This window comes from Erithacus rubecula, assembly GCF_903797595.1.
Source record: "Erithacus rubecula genome assembly, chromosome: 20".
Classification (NCBI taxonomy): Eukaryota; Metazoa; Chordata; class Aves; order Passeriformes; family Muscicapidae; genus Erithacus; species Erithacus rubecula.
Window position 1 is genome coordinate 9,040,635 of NC_136672.1, and position 25,754 is coordinate 9,066,388.

The following is a 25,754-nucleotide window of genomic DNA, read 5'->3' on the forward strand; positions in this document are numbered from 1 at the left end:
TGCCTTTGGTTAGCTGGTAATTGGAAGACAACAGGAATCAGATCAAACAGGGCCCCGAAGCCCCAACTTTCAGGGCAGATCAACATCTGTGCAAATTGGCATGAGGTTGGTCCATCACTGGCGGCACATTACAATACCAATGCCACTCCAAAACGGATCATTTTGCCTTGAAATTATCTTGCTACAACTATCAGGACTCTGGTACACAGAAATGTCCATGCTCCAGTGATAAACAGGAGCCTCGGACTGACAGTTCTATTATTCAACCCAATTTTGCATTCCAAATATCCTCATCCTCTACAGATGCTGAGAACACTGTTTTCCCCAACACCATCAGTCCCACCAGGAGATGCTCTGCAGAAACAACCAGGGAGGAGCAGCAATTGCCATCTGAATTCCTGCATTATGCCCCGAATGCAACATGTGATGGATGTTTCAGCCTCTATTAGCAACGACACAAGGAAGCTTTTATCTTCTGTTTACTGGGATGGGAATAAACACCAAGAGTTAATATGTAACCATCCATTTGTGGGTTATAAGGGCAGAGCCCTGGCCTGGGGGCACTCAGGCTCGGGGACTGGCAGGGATGCAGCCCCTGGCACTGCTCGGGTGCCTCGTGGCTCTGAGCCACTGCGCTCTCGCGTCCAAAGGTGAGTGTCTCCCACCTCCTAATGACAGCCCCATCCTCAGGTGGGAACGGGGGAAACTGCAGAGAAAAAAGAGATTTTAAAGTCTGTAGATAATCCTGGTCAAGTGTTTCGAACAGGGCTTTTCTCTGAAAGCTTTTCTTCTCTTTTGTCTTTCTGTTCTTTCCTCTCTCTGCGCTGAGGTGAGTGGCTGTGTACAAAACCATAAAATGAAGGAAAGAAGAAGAAATGCTGACAGATGTTGTGGCACCCAGGAATTCCTGGGTGCCAGGAATTAACCTGCTCCATCCCTGCTCACCTGCTGACCCCTCCATACAGCTCCTGCCTCGCTTTTCCCTCCTTTCCCCCACGCCAAGGGCTCTGGCTGCTGCCCCTTGTCCCCTCTCCCTGTGTTTGCCATTTCTTCCTCCATCCTGAGATCCGTGTCCCGCTGTGCTCTCCTCTCCATGCCAGCAGGAGCCTCTCTCCATGTCCTCAGCAGAGCTCAGGCTGCACCCTCCGTTCCTCCCTCGCTGTTCCCTCCTGTTCTCACCCTCTGGCTGATGAGTTCTTCCTGCTGTCACCGTGTTAAAGCTGTTTGGGAAGCAGAGCTGGCTCATGGAACAGAGGGTCTATCCCAGGGAACAGAAATAATGGGTAAAAAAAGGAATTTAATTACAAGAAAAAATACCTGATTTCAGGCTGACCCCCCACCAAACTGATTTGGATTAAAAATGAAAGGTGTTTGTTTTGCTTCTATGTCCTTCTCACCCTGTTTTGTCTAAGATAATTTACTGTAATTGACTCACTTTGTGCACCGCTTTCATAAATCTATTTTGAAAGAAAAATAAATTTTACTTTTAAAAGTGACACAAAATCTAACTGGAACCATTGCTAGAGCTGCTGAGGAGAAGAAGAAGACATTTTTTGCTGGCTGATACTTATGGCAGCCATCAGCTGCCTCAGGAGGACAGCTCAGGGCAGGGAGATACTACAACTCATAACAACAGAGAATCCTCTGCTTCAAGCTGAGAAATAAAAACACCACCGATTTTTCTACCCAATTTCTTGTCAATTCCTTCCCTCCAGTGTGTCCCAGGCCTCCAGAAGTGCTGTTTGCCACACTCAATGTAGACAAAAAGGTGTACGAAGTGGGTGAGGAAGTGGAGTACACCTGCCGGCCCGGGTTCATGCCCAACAATGGGCAGAGGAAATACACCTGCCTCCCGACGGGCAAATGGGCCTTCAACACCCTGCTCTGCCTCCGTGAGTAGCCAGCACTGCTGCTCTGCAGCCTGAGCAGGGCATTTGGCACACAGTCCCCAGGAATTGATGGGTTTAAACAGATCCCTCTCCAGTGGTTCCTCCCTCACGTGTTGGATGGCAGCAGGAAGAGGAGGAAGGGGTGTGTAGAAGGTGTTACACTCCCTAAAGCACAGCCCTGGGATGCCATCCCGTGAAACAAAGAAATTCCTTCAAATGTAATCCCCCCTCCCTTATTGAAAACCCCGTTATCTCTTAGGATTTCTATTGGCTCTTAAAGTCACAAGTTAATTGGTTCTCTTTTTACTTAGAGTTTTAAGATAATTGGTTAGTTTGTAAGTTGTAGTTTTTATTGGTTAGAAACTCAATCCTCTGGAAACCTATATAAAATGTTTTGTTATCTGATATAATTAGACCGTTGCCAGCATTCCCTTCGAGGACAATAAAGTTATCCTTGGAACTTTGCAGCACCATCTCAAGCCTTTGTTCTTCCCTAGTGAGTAGCTAGGGGCTCTGCATCTGGGGTACAGAAGTACCTGGACTCAGGGCTGCAGACCCTGGCGTTGGAAAACACCCAACTCTAAAAAACAGCTACAGGGGTGATGGAGAGGATCAGTGCCCCACACCTGCCCTTGAGCCCCTGCTCCTGCTGGGGATGGAGATTGGAGCTGGGCAGGAAAACCTCCACCTGCCCCAGCCCAGCAGTGCTCACTCTCTAACAGCCATGCTGCTTGATAACCCCTGCTTTGATTGCATCCCTCAGAGGCATTGCCATCATCTTCTTACACATGAGGAACAAAAGTCTTGATATTCAGCAATATTTAGATTGCTTTATTTTATATAGTGCTGGGGAGACATGGGGATGGTCACTGCCCACTCCCAGCTCCACCAAACTCTGGTTTGCAGCTCCTTTTTATAGCAGGGTTTCCTTGTAGTAATCAATAATTGTTATGTTTTTGTTGTCATAATTTTGCCAGGTAAGCAGTGGTGGTCAAAAAAACTTTGACGTGAAATCTCTGGACAATTTGTCAAGTCTCATAGATAACCATCTGGTCTTGGTAGATAAGGAATGGCAGAAGTTGGGAAGTCTGGTCTTAGTAGATAGGTTGCAATTGATTACACAAAGGCAGGAAATTTGATTTTTCAAAATTTTTCTGTATGTGGGAAAACCTTGTTTTACAAACTAGTATCAAATACAATTTATTCAGTGTAACAGAGGGATTTAAACAGAATGGTTTTAATATTATATTTCCCTTTATCTAGGTCGATGTCTTATCTAAGTATTCTGGTTTATACTAACTCCAAAACATCTATGATTAACATGAATCTTTTATCAATTATCACAATTTCATCGCAAAGAACTTACATTCCTTAGGCAATTGAGTGTTAAAAATATTTAATCACAAAAACTTGTAATTTGATAGAAATGTAGAACAGCCAAACTTGTCTAATGTTGTACATGGAAGTGGAGAAATGTGAAAGACACCAGGATAAACCTTTATGATCTACTCATTCCCACTATAATGAAATTTTTGTCATGTCTCATGAAATAATATGATCCTTTTAAAATATTTAATAAACAGCAAAGAGATGTCCCCCTCCTGCACCCCTGAAGAATGGGAAAATGGATTTTCAAGAGTTACAGTACCAGAGTTCTGTAACTTTTTCATGTGATCCAGGGTAAGTGTTCTCTTCCTCATGCTGCTAAACAAACATAAATCACATTGTAGCATCACCCACTGCCATACTGCAAGACAGAGAACATTGAAAACTGCACATAAAAACTTATCTACATTTCAGAAATCAGAAAAAAAAAAAGCCAGTCTGGCGATCCACCTCTGGCTTCACTCTTGGTTATAACATTATGGAGCTTTGCTACTCCAAAGAAAAATCTTACAAATACAGAAACCACCAAAATAGCAGCGATTTTATGCAAAAAATTATTCTGGACTGCTTTCCCCTGCTTTTCAAATCCTCTTATTACATCATGAGATGAAATCCTTCAGCAGAGAGTAGATAATCTCCATCAAAGTTATGCTGTTGGGCACTGAAGACGGGAAATTGTGTTTCTGTGCCTTTCCAAGCTCAATAAATGAAAACAGGAGGTAAATTCTAACTTTTCTGCAGCAAATGCACTTTTCCTCAGGGCTACCCATTCCCTTTAGTAAAAAAGATGTATTTTAAAAAATAGTTATGGTAAATATAGGGAAGCATTTGATAGTAGCAGGAATTTAATTGTACTTGGGTAATTAATGACTACAGAGGTCTTACCTAGAAGGTCACAGGTGAGACACAGCCTAGAGCTCACTGAAAAGTGACAACAGCCTCAACAACCTCCTTCTGCAAAAGGGGAGAAAGATATCCTTATATAAAACAAATACATTCAACTATGACACCAAGTGTAGCAATGGGACTTGGTTTGATTTTTTTAATTCTAATTTACTGGTTTTCAGCTGTATGATACTGAAATGCCAGACACATGATGAATATTTCTTTACAACTCAGAGCAGATGTTAACAGTGTGGATACAGAGGATGGGTGAGAAGTATGTAAAGTGCATATGGAAATTGAAATGTCTGGGATTAAAATATAATAATGCACTTCAGTGATTTTAGCTCTTAAGAGGACTGAGTTCTTTCCAATATTTCATCCTAATTGCCAAAATTACCTGGGAACTCCTCCCAAGAAACCATAACATTTGCATTAGCAATCACAGATGAATATTTGCTATTTACATACATCCATAGATTAATCAATTGTAGAAATTATTATGTAAAACAGAATAAGAAGCTTAAACAACAAAACATCTTGTTGTATCAAGCCCTTGCAATATTTGGATAGTGACAGTTTTTCAGATCTGGTTCTAAACTTCCTTTGAGGTCAGGAATGGTTAAACTAGAGAAGGATTTCAGAGCTGGATTCCTAATCTGTTTATGAGAAATGACAGATCTTTGATGGATCTCCCTGCTCTGATAACCAGGTCTGTTTGTTTCCAGCTACAACCTCGTGGGGTCAAGAACAAGCCAGTGCATGGCAGATGGAAAGTGGACTGGAACTCCCCCACAGTGTCAACGTAGGTGTTTCAATAAAAAACAACTATTCTATCCTTATTCCTATTCCAGAAATATCCCTTTGCATTGCTCAGAATGATATATATACTCTTATTCAGAAGTCTCCTCTAGTGCTGTCAAAAGGCTGGTTAGGAAAAATCAAGCAGAATGCTGCATATTTGGTTTTATATGTGTGGGTTTTAGAGAAATACAGTTTAAAGGTCTGAACAAAAGGTCGGGATCAAGGATGCTATTTACAGCTGGAGGTAAGATGCTTATCCACTCAAATTCCTCCTCCCTGTGTATAAAAAGAGGATATTGTCAGGCCTTTGTACTTATGCAGGGTTTTGCTATAACTTATCCTGCAAAAACACTTGACTGAAAAGCAGTAGTACGGTCTGAAAAATCCAGCAAAACTCATTAATCCCTTACTCTGAGGCCCCTGACACTTTCCATTTAAATTATACTTTGCCAGCTATGATTCCACGTGGGTTCCTTTAGTCCTAAGAACATTGCTCCCCTGATTCCACAATTACTTGACCTTTAAGCCTCAATTTTTTTGCTTTTGTAGCTGTGACCTGTGCACCTCCCTCGCTGCCAGAATTTGGGGTCCTCTCTTACCGGCGCCTGCATCCTGGGAATGTCTCTCATTTCCTGGACACAATCCTGTTTGAATGTGTCCCTCCTCTTGCCCTGATTGGGAATGAGACAGCCACCTGCACAGCCAATGGCACCTGGAGCAGCATTCCAGAGTGCAAGGGTGAGTAACTTACTTCTATCTGCACCAAAAAATATTCCTGAGAATTGCATATACAAAATGAAATGAACAACAATATTTTGATTTTTTTTTTTTTTTACAGTTGTAATTGCAAACATACAGCACAATTATTTTGCAGGTGAATTCTGCAATCATTGAAGCTCGTGGATCAAGGAGATTGCTAACCCATGGCACAAAATATGGGACTGACAAAATATTTGCTGCAGGTGCAAAGATTATATAAACAAACCCCGCTAAACATGGTGCACTGTGGGGAACCTGAACTTGGCCTCCAGTTTGCAGCCAACATCTGATTCTAAGAGCTCAGATTCACCTAATAGCCAACCTTACCCTCAGTCCCAAAAACTTCCCTGCTTTTAGTTAAATTACACCACGTTTAAGTCATGTTATAACCACAGACTGCAATAGATGTGTATTTAAAACAAGTGATGTTTATTTATTTACTGTGGTTTTTAAGCTGTCTTTCCCCCGACTGTGTTTTCCTGTGAAAAGAGGCTGCAATGAACCACCACAAAAGTTTTCATACATTTTTCAGTTTATAGCCGTCTTCGAGCTGTGACACTGACACAGCTTTGGGTTTGGTTTTGTCCCCCAGTGGTCACCTGCCCCACTCCGATAGGAATAGAGAACGGGTTCATCGAGTTCGCGGTGCGCAGGACGTACCACTACAACGAGAGCGTCAGCTTCGGCTGCCAGCCCGGCTACGTGATGGAGGGACCCAAGCACTCCCGCTGTGACAACACTGGCAACTGGTCCACAAAGCCAGCCTGCAGAGGTGAGCACACCCCACCCTCAGGAGCCAGCAATCAAACCCAACCCTTCCACCAGGACTGCGCCGACTGTTGAGCTGTCGCTCCTTTGTGCCAGAGCTGTGCTCAAAAGGAAGCCAGAAAGGGAATTGCAAGGGTCTGATAATCTAAGACTGTCCTGTCTCTGAGGGTCTCTTCAGGAGTGAGAGCTCCCCAGAGAGGACATGCAGGTGGTCAGGAGTCTGGTTCTCTTGGAGTCACTGGCAAGAAAGCAGCTTGAGACGACCTTGTGTTGTTTCAGGGCTGTTTATTTATCTTATCTTTAAAAATGTTTCAGCCAGCCCGACACAGGTCTGCTCTGCAGGGTGACCATTGCAGAAGAACCCCTGGGTGGGCTGTGCCAAGGTCTTTATACTCTAAACTAAGTATACAATATTTACAAATTTTCCCCAATGCCATGCAACCTCTTTACAGTGTCTAGTTCTTTCCCCATCCAGTCTGTGGTTCCCAGGGTGCAACTTCAGCATGGATGACATGAAGAAGAAGGAGGAAGAAGCCCACCACACCCAGGATCCTCCATCTTGGCCACATGGCCCTTAATATAAACAATCCAAAAACCTACTTATACTACATTCTAATATTCTAATTTACACTCTACTTGTCATCATTTTCTGTGTCTCTTCCTTCAGTGTTGGCAAATTCTCCCAAGAAGCCAAATCCAACCCCTGCAGCTCCTGGACAGCACTCGGGGGTCTCAGGGGAGTCTGCCAGGAGGGTTTTTGCATCCCCAGAGGAGCCAGGGAGGTACCCTGGACTCCCACAAAACCCACTGCCAACACTGAATGTTGTATGACATGTTGTATCTGGATTCACTTCAATAATCCATGTATCTTCATTCTGTCAGAGCATTTCCTCTCCTCTTCCTATTTTATGTCATCAGAAATTACACTGAGGTTGGATTTTTGCTGGAAACTTTCGACCCCACGCTTCAGGGTCTGAATTGCTTCAGCATTTTAATACCAGCAGAAGTTCTGTCTATATGCAGGACACATTTTTCATTCCCAAATGTCACCTATACAGAATTCTGAGGAGATCTAATCTATCCCCTTGTCAAACCTGTTCCTTATAACTGGGTCTTTTCCAGCACCATGTAAAATACCAGTTAAGAAAGCTGTGGTACTGTACAATGGTGAGAAGAAGAGAGTTCAGAACGACCTGAAGGATGGCATTCTGCATGGGGAAACTGTTTCCTTCTTCTGCAAGAACAAGGAAAAATCCTGTGCCTACACTGTAGATGTGGCCTGTGTGGATGGCAACTTCACCCTCCCTGCCTGTTTTAAAGGTATGAGCCAGGCTGCTCCTGAACCAGCTTCTGCTGGGGGAATTACAGCTGCTTGAGTATGGAGGACAAAGCCATAATTCATCTTTAAGCCCTATTGAGTGGCTATTTGAATGATTGGGTATTTGAGTTATTGTGTATTTTGGAGAAAATGGCCTGAGGAAAGAATGCCCAGCAATAATTTTCTTTCAGTTGTGTCAGAGCTCTGCTTTAATTCCTATCCTGTTCTAGATGATGGTACTAAAAGACATTACTATTCCAAAGAAAAGGCCACATGTAAAATATTTTGGGATTTCACAAATGCTTGCATCAGCACCTTCTTTAGGGGTAAAAAGCCTGAACACTACTGCAGGTTTCAGAACCAGACATATTCCCTCCTATTCTGAACTATTCCTACCTTATGCTGATCAGGAGAACACTTTGGACCAAAAGTGCTGAAAAGCAGCTGAGAGCTGTGGGGAGGAATTGATGCTGCAGGAACAGCTTCACAGGCACACGGGCTTTTAGAGTAAATAAACAGACATGCCAACTTTGTTAGCAAGAGGAAATGTTTTGCATTTGTTTTGCCAATATTCCTTGCATAGAATTTTCCTTGTAAGTTTTATTTTCATTTGTAAGTGAAGGGAAAGCACAGTCTATGCATGATGAAAACATCTCTCCTCACATTTGGCTTCTGATGCACATAGCTCAGCTTTATTAAGATAGAAAATAAAAGTGTATTTCTTCCAACAGTTTCACTATGATACAAAGATTGACTGCTCACCTTGCTGTCGTTTTCAGCTGTCACATTTCAAGAATTTAACCCAAGTTCTTCACTTGTCTCCAACAGAACGTGGCTTTTTTTCAAGTTTGGTGAAGAAAGATGCCTCAGACATGAAAGCATGTGAAGATGAAGCAGAGGAATAACCCAATACCAAATTTCAGCCTCACTGAGACAGAACATTCACCATATGAGAGGAAAACTTAGGACCTGTGAGTGTAACTTGGGTTCAGTGAATGTAACTCAGGTGCTGTAAGTGTAAATTTCCAGGTGAACTCCTGACCCTGTGAATGCTTTTTTTTCCCTGCCTCCATCTCCCTCACTCTTCCACAAGCTACAACACATCATCTCAGCCATTAACTTCCATTCTCTTGTCTCTGCCTCCTTCCAAATCCCTGCACTACTGCTTCTCTTCCCACATTTCCAACATTTCTGCAACTGTAAATGATCTCCTCAACAGCAGTCGCTTTACAATAAAGTGATTTTCAGCCACTGGTGTGTTCTTATTTAATATTACCTAATCATCAATCAGATCCTTTAGCTCTGGGCTAATTTATAGCAAAAGGCCTTAATCATCAGTAATTACTGGGTTCTGATTCCATTACCACTCCCCTGTGACAGGGAGTGGACCTTTAATTATACATAGACAGAGGGTCATGAGCCTGGGATTTCCCAGAATTTACGTAAGTAGAAAGACTGAGATGTCCAAATGAATTTAGAAGCCAAATATCCAACCATGATTTAAACATCAATAGCATCAGATAAAGGGGGTTTTTATTATTTCTTAAAAAAATTGCTTAAGTTAGTAGAGGCTATATATGTTTTTGAGATTCCAACTTCACCTGAAAAGTTTTTAAACCACTGTTAATTTTTACCTCTGTTTCAATATTACACAATATAATTGCTTCAGCTTCTTTATTTCTTTTTTTTTTTTAAGAGAACTGTACACCATTGAGCAACAGTTCTGATCTCTGGTCATTAAGTAGCTCTGAAGTAGAATGTACTTTTAATTTGATTTATGATACAGGCAGCTTACTGGTATGATCCAGTCTGGCAAGTTTTGTGCTTATGTCTGTATTTTCATTCAGAAAAAGTAATTATAATTTCAACATACTAGAAAGTGATAGAAAAATATTTGTGGTAGACTTATAATAAATTGTCATGAGTCACACAGGGTTCCCTTTGCAGTTTAAAAGCCTTTTCTTTGATAAAAAGCATGAGCTCCATAGCAAGTAATAATCCACTGCAGAACTTTTAAAAGGACCATTTAACATTAAGATCAAGCTACTTGTAAGATGGTAGAGCTGCCATTAAAGAGCTCTGAACATATTTTAATTATCTTTTTTGGTTTTTTTATGTAAGGCTGCATATGAATATTTTAATAGTATGACTGATGCAATTCATCCTTATGCTTCCTATTTTTAAGGAGAGATTAAGGCAACCATTATTAAGTATTTAGTACTTTGTACTCAGCAACAATTTAATTTTCTAATGCAGAGACAGACAAATTGATGCTGGCCACTGAAGTGGGTATTTTGTTGGTGCAGCATGTGCCATATTTTGGTTGAACACGTTTAGGTGGGACCCTCAAATGATGTTTCCAGGCCAAGATACCCAAAACTCCTTCAAACACAGGAGCCAACGAATTTGGAAATCCAGTTTAAATGTGTGGATCCATCTCTGGGATCAGGATGTCCAGGACAGCTGCTGAGATACCACACATGGTTTAATATTAACTTGTGTTTCACAGCAAACCCTGTCAAGTTGAAATAAACTGAGCATTCACTGCCACCCAAACCCTGCTTGCCCCTGAAATGATTTGTTTTGCACAAAAACAGCTGCCCCAGGAAAAGGGAGGTTTTCCTAAGGAAATTCTCCCAGTTCCACTTACCCATGCAGCAGGATAATGACTGAACAAATCAGCTGGCCCTGCTTCCTTGCTGGATGTGAAGCACTGGAATACTTGAAAGGATCACCCTTAGGAGCCAATGTTCACATGCTGAATTTATTATCTACTCTCCTGAAGCAAGAAGAGGGAGGGAAAAAAAAAAAAAAAATCTGTGACCTGTTAACTCTTTGAAGTAGTGAGGTGTTTGTGAATCACAACTTTCCAGACATGAAAGATTTGCTCAGAAGGGCTGAAAAATAATGTCTTGCAACTCAAAGTGTTCCAGAAACCGGTATGAGGCAGTGAAACCTGCTTTTTTTTTTTTTTCTGTATTTTTGAGATGTTTGGAAAAAAATGCCTTAAGCTGTGTTCATGTTACTTGTGGCAACCTGCTGAGACAGTTAAAGAGATAAGAGAACATGGTAAAATATGGTGGAAAAAAAAGGACTGAATGTGTTTTACTTAAATGACTGTATTTTTACAATTCAAATTGGGAATTTGTTCTGTATTCTGGTCGGGATACCTTCGTGTTCTGTATCAGTGGGTCTACAGTGATTTCCTCAGGAGAGTCAGGGCACATCAGTGCTCCTCATGTCCAGGCTGCAGCTTTGGATGGAGATAAGAACTCAGTCATTTCTTCAATCTTTTTCTCTTTTTTGGGGATACACGTTACTCAGTTGTCAAATCACTTCAGGAAGGCTCCAACCTCTCTGGCCACCCTGCCCTGCCTTGGGAAGCAGATCCAGAAACTGGATCTATTCCCTCAGGAAATTTCTCCTGGAGCAGTGGTTCTGATCATTGATTTTATTTGGCCTTGCATTCTTTTTGATCATATTCCAGCAAACTCAGTTTTTCAAAGTACTTTGTGATGAGTATGACAGAGATATATCCAAATCCAAACAACATGCAGAAACACAGCAGCTTTACTCTGCTGCAAGAATCTACCACGGATTTAACACAGATTGAAAGTGTTCCAATATATATCAAATGACAAATATTTTAAATTTGGAATTTAAAGGTAATAAATTATCCTTGTCATGTACTCCTGAGATTCACTGATTTTTGCACTGCTGCTGTGCAAATGTGGGTTTAAGGCACTTTGAGCCGGCCCCAGCGTGGCTGTCACAGTTATCACCCAATGAGCCCAAACACGGAATCATTCCTGCTGAAGATTAGCTGAGAAATCAAAGAAAACAGCCCATCTCCTACTGCACAAGCATTTCTTGTTTGATGTGTACGTGCATCTGAATCAAACTCGGAAGTGTTGAAGAGTTTTGTTTGTTTGAGATTAGAGCGCTTTAGACACTACACAGAGAGCAAAGCCCGTGACAGATTTTGGTGAAATGAATGAATCAAGGAGGGCACAGGGCGGGGCACGATGAATTCCTCAGCCACCAAACCATGAAATCCTTCCTTGCAGGGCTCTGCAGCCATTCTCCACCCAGGAGTTTGTGCTGGGGATCGGCCCAGGGCTCTGCACTGGCAGCTCCCGAGGCTCTGCCGGGGATTCCGGAGGCGTTTTCAGCCGATCCAGAACTGCCTACAAACGGGAATCTGAGGAGAGCACTGGGCTGTGCTGACATTCAGCACTTCGGGCAGGAATCACAGAATATCCTGAGTGGAAAGATTATCCAGTCCAACCCTGGCCCTGTACACACCCACAACAGTCCCAGCCGGGGCATCCCTGGCAGCGCTGTCCAAACGCTGCCGGGGCTCCGGCAGCCTCAGGCTGCGCCCATTCCTGAGGGTAAAACCTTTCCCTAAAATCCGATCTCAGCTCCCCCGTGCTCTGGTTCTTGTCCCCGGTAAGAGCCCAGCGCCTCTCAGAGCGGTGCCACACCAGCACCTTCCTCGCCCTCCTCGATCCAAGCGAATTCCCCGTTCCTGGGGACGAACCCTCGCCGGCCCAGGGCCCCGCAGCCCCGCGGGCTGTGCCCGGCTCCCTCCGCCCGAGGCCGCCGCGGTCACCGCGGAAACGGAAACGCGCGGGGCCGGGCCGGGCCGGGGCCGCCGGGAGCGGGGCCGGTTTGAACGTTCGGCCGCCGCCGCCGCCGCCTTCCCCTGCGAGCCGCAGCCCCCGAGGTAACGGGGCAGGCCCGGCCGGGGCAGCGAGGGGTGCCGGGGGCAGAGTGTGCGCTCCGGGCCGGGCACGGCCGGGGGATGGCCGGGGCATCACCGGGGGCCGGGGCTGACCGCAGGGAAGGGCCCTGGGCCGGGCCGGCACCGGAGCGTGTTCGCTGCTGGGACGGGCCGGGCTGAGCTGGGACACGAACGGCGGCGAGCAGCGCCGTGCTGCTTCCTGAAAAACAGCCCTGGCAGCATTTCTGCTTCTCTTGCTTGTTACTGTCACATTGCCCCTCCTTTCTCCCCACTCTTATTTAAGAAAACCAAACCTCTAATTCTAAGGAGTAGCGAGTTAGGAATGCGGTATCACACAAACGCCTTGGGGTGTTTTATACAAATTGGGTGTATTGAATATATTTACTGTGTGGTTGGCTGTTCAGTTTCAAATCTCAACCAGCACACGCTCGTAGATTTCGCCGAGTACCTGTTACTTACAAAGGGGCTGGCTTAGTTTTGTGTTTGTTTGAACACAGCACGTCTAGTTTCACTTTCTGTATTGTTCCAAGCACATCTTTGTCAAATGAAGAGAGACTGATGCGAAACAGTTTGTCACCTTTTCCACATCAATGCCATTAATTTTGCAGGTTACTTTGTGCGCTTTCAAAATGAGCAGTGAAGACGAAATAAAGGAGAAATTGGATGCGGAATTAGATCGCTGTATTGTGGCAATGAAGCCCTATGTCCTTAACCTGCAGCGAAGCTCAGGTACAGAGGGTGAAATGGGCATTTAAACACTAAGAACAAAGCCTAGGGAGTGACAATTATTATTTAGTTATGTCACTAAATTTAACCAGGCACTTCATCTCTGACATTACAAGGTGTAAGTTTTGATAGGAGGGTTACATAACTTCTAAAGTTGGATGTTTTAGGTACACACAGCAATTGATAGACCTTACCTGTCATGTTTTCATGATATAAATGTGCTTTTGCAGAAATACATTAAAATCTATCTTGAAAACCTAGTTCAGTAGAAACAAAAAGCTTTTAAAAGACATTGTTTTTGAGATAACAGCTTTATAATTTAAAAATATTTGCTAACATTTATTCAGGAATATGTAATAATAGGAACATAATTTAATAAAATAATTTAATAAATTATGTATAAATCTAATTTTTACAACAAGCTGGTAATTATGAAGGGCACAAGCTCTACAAATTAAGAGCTTTTTGTGTTAACATGTAACCAAATGGATAATTTCCTTATCTGGTAGCAAAGCTTGTGTAAATGGAGATTTAGTTTTTTTAAAGGGATGAGGATTTATTGTGTATTTAAAGTATTAATGCTCCTGCATGCTGTAAGTTGTAGTTTATGGCAGCTCTTGCAGTGAGTGCAGAATTCCTGGTGTTTCCAAAAGTGATGTGAATTTCTGGTAGACATGAATTTATTGAACATGTTTGTGGAATATTTGAACCATCGTTAAAAACTTACTTTTTATCTAAGTGTGTAACTATTTCTTTAATTTGGCTTGGTCATTTGGGGCTTAGTTTTGTTTTAACCTTGGTCTAGAAGGGAGAACTCTACAAAATTGATGACCAGTGATGGTTTCTCTTTTTTGAGTGTGTTCAATTTTGTTTTTCATTGTCTGAAAACGTATAGTGACTACGTATATCTGTATTTTCAGAAAGAAAAAGATGCTCACTATGGATTAAAAAACTCTGCAAACCTTCAGGAGCAGGCATAGGAATAGTGGGAAGGGAGAATAGAAACTTGTATGCAAAACTCTTGCTCCACATGCTGCAGAGAGGAGTTCTGAATGGTCCCTTCAGCCAAAAACCAGAGGAAGGGATGCTGAAAACTTTGCCTGCCTACATGGTGAGTGTCATTTCTTTATGAGACAAACTTGCTAAAATATATGCCTGAAATTTGTTTTCCATGTTAGATTTGGCACAAATGTGACAAATGATTCTGAATGGGTAGAGTGGAAGTACATGTGATAAATAAAGGCATTTCTTGTAATTGATGCTGGGAAAACCTTTCAATGGGCAAAATTTTTTGAGACCTTTATCTTCAAAATTCTGGTTAGGAAGCTTATGAAAATAGGTGTTTGAATGAGCAGAAAGGTAATATTTTTCTAGTTCTTTGGAAAAATGTAATAAAAGGCCCTTGAGGCTTTCTTTTGTCCTAATCAGTAGATAGCTCTTGTGAAAGGAAAATTGTTCTTCAAGATGGTGACTTTAGTAGCCTGAGAAGACTATTGAATTCACACAGACAATGTTAAAATTGCAGTTTGTTTTCTGAAGAACTGAATATGCAGTGTCAACCCTTGGCATCAGCTTCAGTGATTAAAAAATGCCAATTTTTGCTAAAATTAGCCATCCTGTAAGAAGCATTGGAAAGTATTTACTCTGTTGCCATGAATTCCCATGGGTTGGGAAGGTGACATTTGCCCTCCTCGCTGATTTCACTGCAGATATTCCTATAAATATGTTCTTGTGTTGATTTTGCATTTCTTCTCATCCCAGTCAGTTTATTTTGATGAACCAAGTTCACCAAGAGCTCAGAACAACATCCCTGGCCGTGTACCTGAGTGGGTGTTGGGAGAGCTGGGAAACCATGGCAGTAATGCTTCCTCTGTGGAGGATTCCTCTTCAGCAACACCTCCTGCACATGGGTGAGGTTTCTGTCCTTGCTTTGGCAGAGTTTGATTTGTGTGTAATAGATGGAAGCTCTGGATATCTCAGTTTGTGTGAGTTTATTGCAGTCCCTCATGGACCCACCATCAGTGTTTGTGCTTTATATACAGAAACTGGTAACAACTTCAATGTAAAGAGAACTTCTAGACTGCTCTGTTCTTACTTTTCTCCATTATGTCTTCTTCTCTTGCTTCCTTACATCATCTTGCATGTCCCATCCCTTTTCCTCTTTCCCTTCCTCTTGTTCTCCTCCTTTCAGTTCCAGACACTCAACAAAAAATCAAAGCCTTCACTGTGATCTAAAGCCATAATGCTGAAAGCAACTCTTTTATCAAATAGTTTTAATTTTTTTTTTTCCCTAGAGTATAGAAATATAAGCATACAGATAGTAGGTTTAGGGGTTGTTTTCTGGTTGTATCTCAGAGGTTTTTTAGAGGAATCAGAATAGTGTCTCCTTGCAGAGAAGCACATTTTGCTGAGTGAGATTTGGGTTTTTGATTTGCAGCAGCCAGTGATCTTAAACTGCATCTTTAGTCCCAGTCAGCTGAGAATAGAGCTGTTTACAGCAGGGAAAATGAGGTGAATTGTGTCATGTTGTTAAGGCTTGTTTTCCTGTTGGCTTAGAAAGAGATGTCCCTGCAGTATTGAAGGAGTGACAGGCTGGTCATTTGGACACTTGGAAAACTTCAGGTCTATTTTTGTCCTAATTTGTGAGAATCTTGAGTAAATTCTAGTTTAATCTACTGCTCTTGAGTATTTACTTTCTGGATTTTCTTACATAGTGCAACTTTGTGCTGATTATCAAGAACTGTGTTCTTTATGTGGCTGCATTTCAGTCATGGATGGAATTTCCTCTTGTGTGCCCATTTGAAAGTCTAGTTAATGTTTAACCTCTCTGAAATCCTTGGTGAAGGAAGCACTCTTAGACATGCAGTGAAAGCTCAGTAGGTGCTGTACAAGAGGAAGTGAGTGTTTGCTTTGCTCTGGTTTCATTTCATTGTGTTAGAAATGCATTTTCAAGTGTAGTTTCAGAAGTCCAATGCTTTTCTAATGTCTTCACTTACATATTTCTTAAGTGGCCACCATTAGCTGTTCTCTGGTAGGCACAATGATTTTTACTCTGTTTATCATTTTTCAGTCATGTTTTCAGTTTTGAGCAGTGATTTGGATAAGTGACAGATGAATGCTTGCAAGTTAAATCACATTAAAATTGAGTATCAGGAAACTCTTCCTCTTCTGTGTCAATTAACTGTGTGTAAATTTAACAATAATTTAAAAAGTTACTAATGTCTGATATCTCTGTACCTCTTGGAGACCTGCATTGCAAAATATTCCCTGGATTGCAAATTATTCCATGCCAGGAGAAGCAAGTAGATGTAATTGAATAATGTTACTGGTTTAAAGAACTCTGGGAATTAAAAATCAGATGTACAGGCACAGCTCTGCCAGTGCATGCTTGGACCAAATGGATACTTGGGGCTGCATCTAAGGAAATCTGAATTTGTGTTGGATAATTTTGATGATTCTGTTGGCTACATGAATTAATCTTTACAGCAATAAGAAATTTAATTTTCCTGCAAGTTTTGCAGAAAAATACTGAAGGTAAATGTAATACATTAAATATTTCTGGATGTGCAGTTTGTGGGGAGAGCCAGCAGATGGTGACCAAGTTCCACTGTATTTGTCTCTCTCTGAATGTTGCACTGGGAAAACTGCATCCATGGCCATGGAATTTGTGTAGTTGGATGAAAATTTTTGCATTCCAGCCATGACTCAGTTCCTACAACATTTTCTCAGGGCAAAATAGATAATGTCAGTGAGACATGTTTGAGTAACTACTTGATGTTCTTTATCTCAAGATTCTCTCCTTTCAAAGACCCAGACAAACAGAGAAATTCTTTTCATGGTGATTTTTATCTTGCACTACAGATAATTCTGTGTTGGACAATTTTGACTTTTCTATATGAAGTTGTTTTTCTGCCTAAATAAGAACCTTAGATAGACAAACTTTACTTTCAAACTGGGGTGTGGATGAATAAATCCCCCAGTTGGGGCTGGAAAGGTGCAGATTTATTTTGAAAGCTGAGAGGGTTAGTTTGAGAAATGCTTAGATTGGTTTGAACAGAAACCTGTGTTTTCTGACCCCTTAGGAAAATTCTACTTTATATTTATAGATTGTGCCTGAAAACATTGTTAAAGGTAGTGTGTAGTTGTGCTGGACCAGGAGGAATCAGTGAGTTCCCTCACTTTGTTCCTAGAAGGAATATTTACTGATCTCCTTTATTAGCAGCAAATTGCTGCCTCCTCCTGTGCCAGCTCCCTGCTTGGGCTGTAGCAGGAATTTGTTTCATCAGGTCACAGGTTGATGTCAAAACTCTGATCATCCTTCACTCAGCTCCAGTGGGAGAAAAAAGAATTAATCTTGTGCTTTTTGGAGCCTGACTTGTATTAGCAGGAGGTTGGAAAAGGGAGTGGACAGGGGGTGAATATTTGGTACGAGCAAAATTGTGTTCATCCTTAACAATCTTCAAATTCTGTTTGTACAATCAAGTAAAGGAACTTCCTTTTCAGTTCCTCTTCAGAAGAGCAAATACTGAACTAAGAATACATCTGGAATTTTGTCCTCCCTTTGATCAATTTGGAGATACTACAGGTGCCTTGGGTTGGTTTGTGTTTTTGTTGATGTTCCTGAATCTCTGAATGATGAGGGCATGAATTGTGTTTTCTCTCATTTTTAACAATTGGAACTTCATTGCATTGTTGGGTAACCTGAGTATTACTCAGAAAGGAAATCTGATAAAAGGGCAGATTTACTCACAGGCAATGATTTATCTCCCTTTAATTAAAGGTAATTTTGTGTCAAATGAAATCTTGGTAAGAAATGCAAGAGGCAGTCATTGTGTTATCATATTCCTTTTGATCTTTTTTACCTCTAAGACTTTGCTTATCTAAACTATTTACTGCTTTGTAATTGTTATTGTGCATCCATACATGTTGTTTATGTGGGATTTATTGGTGCTGGAAGGGAAGGTAAGCTCCCAGTTGTTGTATTTCTCTGTTCCCTGCTGTTCTGATGAAAGCTGGGGCTCTGTGTTTCGTGGAAACTTTGTTTTTGTCTTCCTAGAATTGACTGGTTTATATTGTACATCCAACAGTTGTTGTTCTGTTCATAAACACTTCATTCATCTCAGTGTCTTTTTGGCATAGCAGCCATCTCATTTGCTGCCAGATGGAAAGGGAGGGAGGTAATGAATGGTCTGATTTGACTTCAATATAATATGGCCAGTCACAGAAAGGTAAAGGGACTAACAGGAGTTTTTAATTATCTTAATACCTGTGGATCTGACAGTGGAGTATGTGCTGAAGGGTGTTTCACTACTGTTTTGGTTCTTTTGTGTATCAACCCATCTAATAAATGCATATAATGTTATTTTGTTCTTTTTCCCCCTGTTCTGTGGCTGAGAAGTGTCTGTGACCAGGTGCATCAGTGACAATTCTCTTCACCTATCTGCTGATCTGCATTTCCCTTTGTTCAAGTGTTTCATTGACCTCAAAAGCTTTTCCAGAAAATCCCTCTGCTGGACAGAGCACTTGGTCATGCTGTGCTTGTGTCCTGTCTTGTGGGCATTTCTTTACCATCTCCCATAAATTCCACTTCAGTCCATAAAACAGAAATGAAATGAAACCAAGACAATCTTTGTGACTTGTTCCTCTCCACCCTGACCTTTCCACCACTGCCTTTGTATAGAGCTGTGTGTGTTCCTGTTCCTGCCCTTTGTGTGTTGCAGGAAATTTACCTTGTTGTAACTTATTTTTCTGGTCTTAAAAGTCTTCCCTAAAGTGCAACCAACCATCACCTTAATTCCTCTTTCTTCTCTGAGTCACTATACTACATCTACTGTTGTTTCATAGTCTTAGCAATTTTGGTTCAAAAATATTCTCTAAGATCAGCCCTCTCCTTAGCTTGGATTTATCCTAAAATCCTTTGGGAGATGTTGGGTCCTGTGGTAAAAGAAAAACAAGAAACACTTTGTAATGTACTGTCATGTACACAATATTTCTAGTGGGTTTTTTTGGAGTGGGGTTTTATGGTGTTGGTTTTTTTTAACAGAACACTTACATTAACTTTATCCTTTATTCTCCTGTTTTGTTTTTTTTTTTAATCCTTCCATCTTGACAGTTACTTTCTTGTGTGTATTTTAGCCAGTTGTTTTCTGTGATTACCACCCTTTGTGTGCCACAAGTTGCTGAAAATGAATTCTTGTTTGTGCTTCCCTTGTCATTAACACCAGGGAGAGACTGAAGGAGAAGCCTTTGGTGCTGTCCCACCCTGTGAGTTCCCCTCAGCGCACGGATGAAGACGACCCAGGCACGTCACTGTCTGTAAGATCCTCCTCCTTTTTTGTCCTAAAGCTCTGCTTTCCCTCAGTTGCTTTAATATATATTATATCCCTGTTGTTCCCAGCTGTGATGCCCGTGTGAAGGTGCAGATATTTGGGAGGGAGTGATAGGGAGGACTAAAGCTCATCAAAATCAAATCAGTGCAGGGGAAAAGAATTTCTTGTAGGATGCTCTCAGTTCATCCTAATGCTTGACCTCTGTTTAGTGTTGTGTGTTCAGTGTCTGCTGCATTGTTTTCCCTGGGCTTGGCAGTGTGCCTGCATTGACATCATCTTGTATTTTGCAATAGCAGATTAAAGGAAGCTGCCTAGATGCCTCTGGCTCTGTTCAGTGAGGGTTGACCTCTGAGAGAGTGAATTTTGGACAGTTTGTTTCATCAGACTTTCCACACCAAGCATTTTGACTGATGAGTGGGCATTGAACAGGCATTGTATGAAACCCTTTTAGTCCAAAATATCCAATGATGTCTTTTATTTAATTGCAAGCTTTACTCTGACAATTACTCCTGACAAATGTGTGATACCAAGAAAAGTGCTGTTTTACCTTCCAAAATGGGCTCTGTGGCCTTGCAGTGTCCTTCACCACACCTAGAACAGCCCTCACCCCTCTGTGAACATTGAATTTCCTGTTTGTTCCTCCAGCTCTGCCCACGCTTCATTTCTGATTCTATCAGAGAAATAGTTGAGAAAGATTGCAGCTGGGCACAGTTGAGAATTTATGAGGACATGAAGTGCAAATAGGATAAACTGGAAGCTCTTTTCTGAGGAAATTTGTGTTCTGCTGTGCATCTGGAATAGAGGATTAGCAAGGGGATGGTTTATCAGGGCAGGTTACAGGTGCCCAGTGGGCAGAAATCAGTGTCTGTGCTCTAGGCTCTGATTGCTGTGAATGGATTTATGTGTGTGTTGATTGTATGTATACAAATGGGATTTAAATACAGAAATGCCATAATTAAAAATAAAACCACATGCTGGCTTTGCTACAGTTCTCCTTATTGGTTTCCTGTTTATTTTACTTTAGGAAATATTCCTTATGGAAGAGTTATTGTAAAAAAAATTTATATTCTTCAGTTGAAACCTGGATTTGGGGCTTTAAAGTTTTCTGGGGAGTTTTGCTGCTTTGGTTTGTTTATTTTTAATTATTTTTTTGTTGTTATTGCTGGCTCTGCTGCAGCTTCCAGGTCAGTGTTAGACAAATCACTGCACTTCATTGTTCTTCAGCTCCATATACTGGATTCTTCTGTGATTACAGCTTTAAAAGGGCCTTTAAGTGAAATAATCCTCTCTTGCTTTTCCAGTTTGATAATGTTTGGCTGGCTGGAACAAACAATACCTTGTTCCATATTCAGGAATGTTCTGGGATTTCACAGATGTTCTGGCATCATTCAGGCCCAGGTAGAGGAGCAGGGAGACTTTTAAGAAACATTAAGAGCTGCCTCAACCAAGTGTTGATGAACAGCAGCCCAAGCTCTGGTCACTGGCTGCTTGTGACAAATGAGATTTAAAGAAGAGGTGCTGGCAGTCCCCTACACAAACCTCTCTTAATGAGACCTTAAAGTAATTCAGGCTTCAATGTTGTTTTTCTAAATACCCCTGCCAAGGAAAATGTTCTGTACCAGCTTTCCTCATTAGATAAGTTAAATGTTGGTTGTTACTGTTACTCCACAGGGAAAACTTCCCTTCTGAGAGGCAATTCCTTGTTACTTCCTCAGTGAAGTAACTGAAGTGAAGCCTTGGCTGGCTGCTGGAAACCAGGGAAGAGCCTTGAGCTGGCAGCAGCTGCTCTGTCCTCTGCTCTGGTAACCATCCCTGCCTTGCTCTGCTTTCCTTTCATTTTCTAATCTGTTTTTTTTTCATCTGGAGGCTGATCAGGTGATCTCTGAATTGTGGATTAACCCCAGAAAAGGCACAGTGGAAATGAATTGATGCCTGAAAATGGAGTATTTTGGGTTTTTTAGTTAATTCACCCTCTTAAGGTGACCACTCCTTTGGAAATAAATAAAGAAGAGCATTGAAGTGGAGAGCCAGGCTAATTTATCCTCTGAACTGCTTTCTCAGCCCAGTATCCTCTGGAAATGCTGCTGTGTAGGTGAAAGCTGTGGCACTATTGGGAAGTGCAGTGTAGCTATGGCCAAGTCAATGAGAAATTTAATTTAAAATTATGTATCTGCCATCAATTCTGATATTTTCTTTAACTTTTTTTTATGTTTCAGGATGATCAACACAAAATAAACTTTACATTGGATGATGATGACCTCGAGGCACGACTCAATAGTTGGAATCTTGGGGTAAAATGAACTGAGAAATTTGCTTATTTATTAACTTGCAATAGGAACTCCTCAGTAATTCTGAGCTTAGTCAACAAAACTTCATGTGAGAATGAGTCTCCTAGAAATAAATTGCTAAAACTTGGAAAAATTATTTATGAATTTATGAGAAGAAAACATTGAAATTTTAAGTGATTATAATATCCTTAATAATATCATCATAGCAATTTTATTAAGATCACTTTGACTTTAACAGGGAAGTTTCTTTTTTCTTTTCTTCCTCATTTTGTACTTATTCTCACAGGTTGAAAGCTCACAGAGTTGCAGCCAAAGTTAAAGTGATGAGAGCAAGTTTAACTAAATAATTCAGCCTTGTTTTTTGAAAAATAATCACATATTTTCATGTTGTCATCTTAATCAGTTGCCAAGTGCTCCTTATTCTTCCTACACTGCTGTCAGGCCAGAGGGATATGGCAGCATTTAAAAATCTTGCCTATTACACTCCAGTTTTTTCATGGATGGCCAAGTTCTCTTCAGTGCAATCAGAAATGATAACAGAGAATATTAATGGTTTTCTGCCCTTCTTGGTGTTTCTCTTGCTTTTTCCAAGCTCAGAGTGGAGATGGGTGAGAGTGTCAGCATTGTACAGGTGCCTGAAACAAAAGGTGCAAGCAGTCCCTTGCAGATTTTGGATATTTGGGCTGTATTTATCCATGGGATGGTAGGAGCAGGAAGCTGTAATACCTTGAGCTTTTAAAGCTGCTTTAAGGGGGAAAACTTGCTCATGGCCATTTTACAAATTACACCAACTGATGCTGACAAAGGATCTCTTTATATCCTGCATTTTTATATCAGTGTTGATCTGCCTGCCTGCTTATCTCTTATCTGTGTCATTGTATTTGTATTTTATTTCTTTTCCTAATTGAATTCCAGTTTGCAATGGTGTTGTGCTGATAATGGCTGGTTATTAAACTGTGATGATCCTCTGCTGATACAGGAGCTCCCTTGGATAACAAATTGGCTACTGTGGCACATAAATCAGTTTTTCAAGTCTCCTCTCCAGGGATGGTAATTAAAGAAATCGCTCATGAGAGACTTTGATTGCCTGATAAGACTTGTTGGGAGTTACCTGACAAAGAGGATTGGAGGTTGTAAAAGAGAGGTCTGGGAGAGGTTGTGCTGAGCAGTGTTTCCCTGCTGTGGATCATGGCCTCCAGTGGCTTCTCAAAGGGTCAGGAAGTTTTAAGTGGAGTGTCACACTTAAAGAACATGCCACTGCTAAAAATAAAAAAAAAAATCCCACTAAATGATTGCAGCCCCTTGGAATCTGTAAGGTTTGAGTGTCAGATGTGGCTGCTGTTCTTTGCAAGCATTTAAATTGCCATGGGAGCATCTTGCTGTCCTTTAATTGCTACTCCCAGCTGCACACTGTTTGGGAAACTTAATTTACAATGATCTTACCTCAGATACAGAAGACCCTTGACCCAAAAAAATACTTCAGTAGTGGAGGAAGATAGAAAAGGAGATACAGAATGGCTTTCACTTTGAGCTGCCTGGGCTGAAGAACAGTTGTCTTGAAAAGCTTTTCAAACTTTCCTTGGGCTGTTTTTGGTTGTATAAGGATTTTTCTCAGTAAGAATCTGTAATTTTAGGAAGCTGTGAGTATTTCAGGCAAGTTTATATGGAGACCATGCTTTTATCCAAGAATCTGCAAATACCCAGCTAGGTGCACACATTGGTGAGACAGCCCTGGTGTTTTCCAGCTGAGCCTTCACTGCTCCAGCTTGGGCTTGTCTGGATTGAAATGACCAGTTAGAAATTGTTAATTTATTTTTCCTGTTATCTTTCAGCCTCCTGCTTGTTTAGTATATTCTAAATTTCCTCTTCTTCAAAGTTTTTGTGTTTTTGAGGTCATATTCTGGATGTGTTTTTAGTTTTTATGATATACCTACATCAGTGATTGAGGTTTTTTTAACTGTTTTTATTAAGAATACTGTGGAAAGTTTTGGGAAATGCTTTTATGATTTTTCTGATAAGCTGAGAGGTCAAAGCTTATCAGTCTAATCTGGAGGCTTCAGATATTTGTTCTTAATAACATTTTCCACAGGAAAAGTAAATCTGTTGTGTTACTTTACTGATATTGTTACTTTTTGTGAGTAAAGAAAGAATTTTCCCCTTTTCCTTGCAGCATTCCTGATTATCCCTATCAGACATTTTATTATTCGATTTCTTTAGTCTAATCAGGAATGAATAAAAATTGAAAAAAAAAAAAGTTGAGTTTTGATTGTGATAAATTTGCCTTTCATACGTGGAATACTAATTCACACTCATTTTACATACATTATAAAATGTGTTTTTCTTAGTTTGTATTGACTCTTATCTGAACTGATGTGGGGACTGTCCTTTATCAGCTGTTCCTGCCTTGAAGCTGCATTTGCAATGTAGAAAAGCAGAAATTCTTTTGTGTGGCTGTTTGAAAGGAAAAGTTTTAGAGCCAGGAACTGAGACAAATAAATACCAGTAATCTTTGGTCATGTTGTTTCTTTGAACTTTCTTTGTCATTCTTCAGCCATCTTAGAATATAATAAAAGTAACCTGGGCAAGGGAATGGGAAGAACTTTAAGGCCCCCTCCAGCCCAGACTTCTCTGTGGTTCTGTGGTCTTATTTCATCAACAGCTGTCAATAAATTTCTGTATATTGTTGCAGCTCTAGTGCCCTTCATAATCAGGGGAAGGTGACCATCTCCTGTTTATGTTTCAGAAAAAATTAAATATTGTGAAAGATGCATAGTGTCAGGAAAAGAACCCTGTTGAATAATGGAATTAAACTGCCTTTTTTTTTTTTTTTCATTTTGTTTTTTTCCCCCTTAGCTGAGCTTTTTAGATTGTAGTCAAAAATAATTTTTGAAAAAAAAATAAAGTTATGTAAAGGAACAGCAATGAATTAAATCCCTGCAAATTCTTACCTCACCTGCCTGTCTCACTCTCTGCATCATGATGCCAGCTTTAGGTGTGACAGAACATCTCCTCCAAACATCCCAGGAAATTCAGCACATTGTTTTAGGTGGAAAGCACAAAAAGATTGTACCCTGGGGGAACAGCAAATGGCTTTTTAATCAGGGAGAACACGATTTTTCATCACTGGAATTCAGCCAGGACAAGAATTAACTCTTTAGCTTTTACCCAGAAGTGATGTGGGACTGAGTGGACACTCAGTCTTACCCAGAAGAATTTGTCCTGGGAAATGTAATTGCCCAGGAGAGGTTTGAGGAGACTGAGACCAGAGAAATTGTGTGGTTGGTGGCTGTGTTCCATTCCCCTTGCTCAGAGAGGAGTGTTGTAACCCAGGGTTAAATGGATGGAGTGATGGGAATTCCTGGGAGGCTGCAGCAGAGTGGATGCTGTGCCTGCTCTGTGTGCTTGGCTCACATCTGCCTGTGTCTTTCCAGTCTAGTTAAGCTCAACCATTTCTGCACAAGCCATTTGATTATCTTTTGTTTGGTTTCTCAGTCTGGCTGCTTACTATAAACATACCTACTGTATATGTTGTGGCCTTGGAGGGCAGCAGTGCTGGAAAAACTTTCCCACACTGAACTCCAAGTGATGTTGAGACTTCAAAAAATAAATTCAAACTTCCATGCTGACAAACAGTCTTCATGTGCTTTAATGTCCTTCCACTAAGACTGCAGCAGCAGCATTAAAGTGAACTTCCCTAGGAATTATGATGTTAGATAAGAATGTCCTTACTCAAATTTCCTGAAGCTACTCAGCAGTTATTTCTGTAGGGAACATGCTGGCTGGCTGGGTTTGGTAGATTAAAGTAAGAATTTAGGGCAAGGTTCAGTTTAGTTGTTTACCATTTCAAAGTCTTAAGTG

The 25,754-nt window shown here is 41.1% G+C and overlaps 2 protein-coding genes across 3 annotated transcripts in view; both read left to right on the forward strand.

The window, feature by feature from the left end:
* The first annotated feature begins 531 nt into the window (after positions 1–531).
* APOH (apolipoprotein H) lies at positions 532–9,057 on the forward strand. 2 transcript variants are annotated; one of them, XM_079323500.1, is made up of 8 exons: positions 532–650; positions 1,716–1,892; positions 3,473–3,569; positions 4,886–4,962; positions 5,511–5,699; positions 6,313–6,492; positions 7,611–7,808; positions 8,635–9,057. In XM_079323500.1, the coding sequence occupies exons 1-8, from the start codon at positions 587–589 to the stop codon at positions 8,709–8,711; spliced, it is 1,059 nt and encodes a 352-aa protein (XP_079179626.1). In that variant the 5' UTR covers positions 532–586; the 3' UTR covers positions 8,712–9,057. The 2 variants fall into 2 exon arrangements, with proteins under 2 accessions (XP_079179626.1, XP_079179627.1); XM_079323501.1 differs by lacking the exon at positions 1,716–1,892 and having other exon boundaries at positions 550–650.
* Positions 9,058–12,435: 3,378 nt separating this feature from the next.
* The window catches only part of CEP112 (centrosomal protein 112), a 149,278-nt gene continuing 135,959 nt past the window's right edge, over positions 12,436–25,754 (forward strand). The window contains exons 1-6 of the mRNA XM_079323482.1: positions 12,436–12,535; positions 13,162–13,282; positions 14,200–14,390; positions 15,041–15,189; positions 19,504–19,594; positions 21,825–21,899. Of these exons, the coding sequence (XP_079179608.1) occupies positions 13,183–13,282; positions 14,200–14,390; positions 15,041–15,189; positions 19,504–19,594; positions 21,825–21,899 (606 nt within the window). The 5' untranslated portion in view covers positions 12,436–12,535; positions 13,162–13,182. The remainder of the gene's footprint in view (positions 12,536–13,161; positions 13,283–14,199; positions 14,391–15,040; positions 15,190–19,503; positions 19,595–21,824; positions 21,900–25,754) is intronic.